The 7,074-nt window shown below is 30.5% G+C and overlaps 1 protein-coding gene across 2 annotated transcripts; it reads right to left on the bottom strand.

Moving 5' to 3' along the window:
- Nucleotides 1-272: 272 nt before the first annotated feature.
- Nucleotides 273-6,840, bottom strand: LOC129905123 (E3 ubiquitin-protein ligase LRSAM1-like). Of its 2 annotated transcripts, none has more exons than XM_055980513.1 (9): nucleotides 6,359-6,840; nucleotides 5,998-6,255; nucleotides 2,507-2,863; nucleotides 2,224-2,325; nucleotides 2,112-2,159; nucleotides 1,939-2,047; nucleotides 1,763-1,872; nucleotides 749-1,702; nucleotides 273-687 (listed from the first exon to the last, which is right to left on the bottom strand). In XM_055980513.1, the coding sequence occupies exons 1-9, from the start codon at nucleotides 6,494-6,496 to the stop codon at nucleotides 565-567; spliced, it is 2,199 nt and encodes a 732-aa protein (XP_055836488.1). In that variant the 5' UTR covers nucleotides 6,497-6,840; the 3' UTR covers nucleotides 273-564. The 2 variants fall into 2 exon arrangements, with proteins under 2 accessions (XP_055836488.1, XP_055836489.1); XM_055980514.1 differs by lacking the exons at nucleotides 5,998-6,255; nucleotides 6,359-6,840 and adding exons at nucleotides 3,811-3,923; nucleotides 3,999-4,014.
- Between the last annotated feature and the right edge of the window lie 234 nt (nucleotides 6,841-7,074).

Raw genomic sequence — 7,074 nt, 5'->3', positions numbered from 1 at the left:
GTATCAATTTGAACACATCTAACGCTCGATTATCATCATAAACTATCAATTTTAAATGCAATTATTTTAAGACAACCACTGGTTTTAATTTTCCCTCTTATTTAACCCGTTTATGCGTCTTTTTTCATGAAAAACATTTTATTATTTTTGTCGTATATTAACAAAGATAGAGTGGGATGACATTGAAAATCGTATCATTGTAATCTAATCAGCCTAAACAAGTTTAATTTATGTACAAACGTGACATTTTTCAAACGTTACTTGGTTTTTTTAATTAAAAAAATTTTTTTTTTATTTTTGTTCTTATATGCCCATGGTAAAAAATAATATTCCCAAAATAAAATCTATTTTTATTTATCTGACCCAAGTTATGTATAAGAAATTGAATTATTTACGTTTTTGTTCCTATGCGTTTTTTATGTTAACGATAAATTGTGTCAGCAAGGAAAATGCTTTATCATTTATAGAATAATAGTAAAAAGTAAAATAATAAAGAAATGCTAAGACTTGTTGAATAGAGGAAGAAACCCATTAATTTGTTTATCAGATAAATATAAAGAATGACTATGGTTGAACGACTTTGACTTTGCGCTCGATTTCAGCCCGACACATGGGACAGATATCAACTTTAAGCTGACAATTAAGGCAACAGCACATATGGCCACATGGAAGGAATATAACACGTACCTATAAATAAAAAATAGTTTGTTTATTACATGTACAATCAATTAAAAAATTGTTTACATACATATTCCTCCATGCAAATGACACATTCCGATGCATTTGCCATTGCATCAGATTCCGTAGAATGTTCACGAACCTTGGCTTTCGAAGTCGATGGCAAATCATCAACTCCAACTGCTTCTTCTGCTTCCTCAGCAGGCGGTGCGGAGGCTTCACGATCACCACTACATCCGGCAACATAGCTCTCACGAATATATTCTTCAATCGATTGTAAAATCAATCGACGTTCTCGATCATCTCGAATTCCAGCTTCTCTTAGATCTTCATCGGAGATTTTTTCTAAGAATACATCATAGTTAAGCAGTAATTTCTGCAAAAATGGCAAACAATGAATAACTCCATTCACGAGGAAATTATAACCCAAAAGCGGATCAATATTAGCCGTTTTCGATGTGAACTCAATTGGACGCGAATCTAATAATCTCTGATACTGCAATAACCAATAGTCTTGTTGTTCATTGGACTTTTGGGCTTCCATTGATTTAAGGGTGTCACAAAGTTTAGCACGTCGTGATTCTTGTTGGTCAAGAAGATCAGTTAGAATGTATGTAAGACGCATTCTTTTATCGGCCAATTCATTAATTTGCTCAGAGTTGAAATATTTCTTACGTTCAATTTCAAATTGAGTCATACTGGCCAACTGAACCTCAACTATACGCAGCTGTTCAACAAGACCCCATGATCGAGCATCGTTTTGTGCCATCAGGGCAACTACTGCTTGTTTTTGAAGTTCTTCATCTTCACAGATTCTATTTACAATATCATAGCGATTCTTTTCATAATTACGATAAAATGCATTCAATTGAGCAGAGGTAGCGTTCTCTTGCTCTAAGATATTCAAAGATGTAACATCGCGTTCATTTTGATAAGATTGAATTTTAGTCTCTTCTTCGCGTAGGGTTTCCATCATAGTTGAAAGAATTTCTTGTTTACGAAGTTCGGAATGTTCAAGATGAAGCTGTAAGTAATTAGAATTTAATAAAGTCAAAAGATTTTAATTAATCAATAAAGTTTTTACGTTTTCAAGAAGTCGTTGCTCTTCGATGAGCTCTTTCTCAACCAGTTGGCTATCAGCTTTGTTTTTTGCGGCTAGGAAATTATCTATTACTAAATTTGCATTTTCTTCAGCTGAAATTTAAATGAAAAAATATATATTTTTCATGCTTCTTTATGTTAACTTATCGTATATTGTACCATTTAATATGTCTTTTATTAGTTCATTGCGTTCGTTGTCTTTTTGTTGATGTAGTTTATTTACTAAATTCTCAGTTTCGTTTTGTTGTAAAAGGACCGCTTTTAAAATCTACAAGAAAAGTTAAATATTAATTCACATATGCTCGTGATAATGTTTTGCTCAGTGCAATTACCTCTTCTTTTTGTAGCTGTTGGCGTCGTTGAATTTGTTCCAAAAGTGCCTGTGGAGGGAAAATATGTAAATAGTTATACTACTTTGCTAAACATTTAATATTTAAATCTTACATTTTCATTTCCATAACCGCTCTTATCGATAGGCTGATATTTAGATTGATTGGTTCGATGTGTCTCATTATGATTAAATTTATTGAATTGAGATATTAAGGCCTTGAAAAATATAATTAAGAATAAAGATCAATTCAAAAATTTCGAGTTCAATGAAAATGATATTAAGGTCAACGAAACCCTTTAAAATAGTGAAATCATTTTTGAGTACGTAGAGGAAGTCAAACAAATATGTGACTGCTAAATTCCTAAAAAGAATTAAAAACTTAAAATATTTGCTTACATCTTCTGGCTTCTTTTCACGGTTCGATTTTCCATCTGGAACTTCGGTCGAATGTTCGCCCGTTGCTAAGAAACGCATTATATTCTCTGTCCCACCTGAAATAACATCCAACGAAGGCCATTCTATAGTTTGCTGGTCCAATATCAAATCACATAGTTTATCACAAGTTGCCAGTGTAGTTGGGAGCTGACGTAAGCTAATATTTCCGCTTATATTTAATATTTGCAAATTAGGCATACAGCTGAGCTCACTAATTGATTGTAAATTATTGTTCGATACATCGAGATGTTCAAGGTATCTGAGACTATTTATAGATTGCGGTAGTTTAACAAGCTGATTGTTTGATATTAAAAGTTCCTAAAAATAAGAAAATAACAATTTAATGTAGTATTATCTAATTATACTCTAATAACCCACTTCAATTATGTTTTACTTGATATTTTACGTTATAAGAACATTACTACAAATGTTTCTTTTGAAATGTATGTAATTATTATTAAGTCAATAAAGAATTGTTTGTATGAAAAGGTTTATAAAATCACATGTTGTAAACATATTTTATAGCGAACCAAATTCTGTAATTTCGCAATCTTTTTCTTCTAAATGTTTTATAAGCCAGGTAGACCAAAGGAAAAATCATATATAAGTAGACATCTAATCATTCTTTATGAGCTTCAGAATTTTAACTTTTAAAAAAGTTTAAAAACTTTTAAAAACTATTGAATCGATTTCAAACAGGTTTTTGGTGTTCGCTTTCTCAAGATCTCTTGTCGTTTTTTTCTCACAATTCAAATTTTCAATAAGTTCTCTTATACTTAAAGGTACTTAAAGCTTCAAATTTTGAACCATTACCTGATTCAATCGTATTAATTAACAGATTAACTAATTTTATATCAAAGCGCCAAAGGAAAAAAGCTCCAACTGGTTTAGTTAGAATTCATAACGGACTAATTAGTAGTCTACGTTAGTTAGTTTCTTTTTACTCTCTTGATAAATTTTTTTTTTAAGTTTTTTTTCATTTTGGAAAAAATTGCTTTTACTTTAGTTTTGTTCATTTTGCATTGTTTCACTGTCAAAAAGGAAAGTTCTAGATCAATTCTGGAAACGAAGAACAGATGTCTTAAATTAAAAAAGAAATTAAGGAAACAAAAAAATGGTTAAGAAAAATGGTAAAAGTTCTTATAGAACTATTTTCCTTCTTTCGAAACCTGTTTCAATATCCTTCCGATATCATCTGGAAAATACGCCTGTCGTCTACTACGGTCTTTTTTTGGGTCTTTCGTTGAATTTATTGCATTGGCTACCATTGTAGGGGAGCATCCTAATGAACTTTGAATTTCCAAGTAGGTTTTCCCTTCTTCACGCAGCTTTCGTATGAGTTCCCGTTTTTCCACACTGCAGTGTTTTGCTCTTCCCACTTTAAATTGATTAAAACCGAAACAAATCGTTTATTTTTTTAATTGTTAAAATTATATGAGTACTTACTACTTACTTTTAAACCGAAAATAAATATTCTAAGTTATAAACCGTTTTTAAATTCTTCAAAAATAACTTTCACTCTATTATTTTGTACAGGTCTAATATAAGAAAGAACAACCAAAGGTCAATGACAAATTATTTGGCACATTCTTTTTCTTTTTAAAACTACGATACAATTATTAATAATTGACCGTTACAAACTTTGACATCAAAAAAATTAAATTTTTAACCGTAGAAGCACCGTAAATATAACAAATGTTATTTGTTGCAGGCACTACTATTATTTTTAACACAGCTGTACATATATAATAACAATAAGACAAAGAACTGAAGCGTTCAGCACACCAAAAACCTTCAGAAAAGTATATTTTTGATTCGCCAACAAAACCCTATTTAACCAGTGTTATTGGATAAATAGGTGTCATCCTGATTAAATTTTAATAAATTAAATTGTCTTAAAAAAGTCTATTAACGATAAAAGAACAGTAAAAAAAAATATTGCAATATTATCTTTTTTCCAACAAGCCACTTAGAGTCAGATAGTTCAACAATTCACTTCATAACGACGATGTTTTTAAGAGAAGACCATGAAATTTCGAGTCTCGAGGGTAAAAAAAAAGTTGAGTGGATTTCAAAATAAATAAATTTTATCCATATAAAACAGCGCAGGAAAAAACAGCACGACTCATTCCGAGAAAAACGCAATTTAAAATTGAATCGACGAGTGAAAGAACCGTATAAGTCATAAAAAAAAAAAAATGAAAAATGTTATAGATATAAGAAATATTACGAAAGAAAAGCATTGGACTTGTACTGTTCTTCCACTCAATATAAAAAAATACACAATTAAAATTTGGTTTTATTAGTTTATTGACTATAAATAAATTATACTGAGCTTAAAAATAATATCATTATCATTTGATGTTGTTTTCCATGAAGTTATGTGGTAGTAAAACTCTAAGGCTTCTCCAGATATGTACATATTTCAAAACTTTCTTAATGTCTACAATTTTGTTTTCGTTCATTGCAACTGGTTCCTGATATGGCCTTGCAGTTGGCAACTTCAGATTTGTTTTTGATTTCAGTAATTTAAAAATATTAGATGAGAATCCCCCCAATAAAGTCGGTAGTTGTGACATAGCCAGGAGTTTCACTAGTAGGTATATTTGAACTGATTATAATTTTACACACAAAAATTTGTCCTCTATTGGACTTGGTCGTCTTCTTTAAAAAACTGGGCGATCAGTTTTTAAAGTCGATTATATTTGTAAAGGGCATTTTCGTGACAGTAGAAAGATTTTTCTTGTTTAAATGGGTTAGTGTTTCATAGTATTCTTCCGGCAGATGTACGCGATCGTATTTTCTTACAGCTTTTTTAACCACGCCAAAGCCTCTATCGCAGGGCAAAAATGAATGTTGTTCCCCATATAACATAGTAATACTAAAGGCACATAATTTATTTGTTTTTTATTTTTTAAGCAAGGCTTAAATTTGTTTTCTAAAAGTATGGATGATATCAGATAGTGCTCAGTAAATACAACAAGAACTCATCATAAGTTTATTTTTGACTAAAAGTAGTAGTTTTTATTCATATACCTATGTAGTAGTGAGTTTTTCTTTTTCTATCTCTTGGGGACAAACTGAACTAACTAACATGTTACCATTTGGATTCATCGTGAATACCCGGTTATGGTCAATCTCGATAGTCTCTCAGGGTATCTACTTCAGTATGTCTATTATTTTTTCGTAGGACTAGTATAAATTGTGACTCAGTTTTTATACCTAGAATTTATTTTTTTTTTTTATATCTTGATTTAAAAAGTATAATCTAGGGACTGAATCTAGACGCAATATAATGATAGTTTTCTCAATCAACAAAAAATAATAGGAGTAAACTTAAAATAAACTAAATATATTAACATGTAATTTAGGAATAAATAAATTAAGAAAAAAAAAAAAGTCCTAGGTACCTACAAGGAAAACAATAAAACAATAGAAAAACAATGACTCACCCTGAGGTTTTCTAATTTGTAAATTTCATCTGGCAGTTGTTTGATTCGATTAAATTTCAAATTGAGTATACGAAGCAGTTGCAAATCGCTCAGCAGACCAATGCTGTTATTATTGCAGTTTGTTATTGTTGTCAATTGATTGTTGCATAAATTTAATATTTCCTTGCGCAGAACTCGACAGTAAATAAACACACCTGCGGGAATTTCCTTCAAATTGCAATCGGACAAATCGAAATCCGCTTCGGGGGTTTCTTTTGCCTTAAAGCAAAACATTTATTTCAAAAGAAATGAGAGATAATTACAATTTTTGTTTATTAATGAATTATCTAAATTATCAAATTGTTTAAATTATATTACTCACCAGGCACATTTTACGCTCAAGGCGAGATTTGTATTCACTTTTTGACTGCAACGGCATTGTAGGAGCTGGCGTGGTGGTTTCAGAAGTGTTTGATGTACAATTAGTTTTAGTTTCATCTTTTGTTAAACGGCAACCCATACATTTAAGTTTATGAATGAAATTAATTTTTCCTTTTTTTTCCTTTGTGAGATGAATGCACTTGGAACAATGGGACAATTAATCTGTAACTAGGACAAACCGACAAAAAAAAAACTATGTCGCAGCAGAATTTTTTAAAGGTGGCATAAGAAAGATTTTAAATTTTTCGAGTGTTATTTCAAGGATTTTGGATTGGAATTTTATTTGATTTACTGCACGACTATTCAATAATTAGTATTCTTTTGTTGGGTTTATTATTTATTTATTTTTTGTTTATAATTTTTATTAATTTAGTAATTTTTTCCCGGGGCTAAATGGTAATCGCACTAGAAGCAAATAAAAGTGAATTTAGGACAAAAAAAGTCTTGTCTTTTTGACATGAAAATTTGACAGATAGTAAAGTTCAAAGCAGGTATGGCACGAGGGATGATGATATTTCGGGATTTGTTTTGTAGCACATTTTAATTTGTGAGCACACCTCCTGTTTTGTTCACTGTTCTGAATAAGACCCAGAAAACATAGAAGAAAGAACTGGCAAAAAAAGATTGGAACTAAGGAGAAAACTCAGCTATTTATAT

This window comes from Episyrphus balteatus, chromosome 1 (assembly GCF_945859705.1).
Source record: "Episyrphus balteatus chromosome 1, idEpiBalt1.1, whole genome shotgun sequence".
NCBI classification, from domain to species: domain Eukaryota; kingdom Metazoa; phylum Arthropoda; class Insecta; order Diptera; family Syrphidae; genus Episyrphus; species Episyrphus balteatus.
Note: the sequence above shows the minus strand (reverse complement) of the source record. Positions and strands in the feature narration are given on the sequence as shown.

What these genes read in the sequence shown, in the direction of transcription:
- LOC129905123 (XM_055980513.1), bottom strand. Translation starts at nt 6,496, where the DNA reads ATGGGTTGCCGTTTAACAAAAGATGAAACTAAAACTAATTGTACATCA. An exon ending in AATAAAAGACATATTAAATG is followed by an intron (nt 1,873 to 1,938) that starts GTACAATATACG and finishes TTTAAATTTCAG; the next exon opens with CTGAAGAAAATGCAAATTTA. An exon ending in AGCAACGACTTCTTGAAAAC is followed by an intron (nt 1,703 to 1,762) that starts GTAAAAACTTTA and finishes AATTACTTACAG; the next exon opens with CTTCATCTTGAACATTCCGA.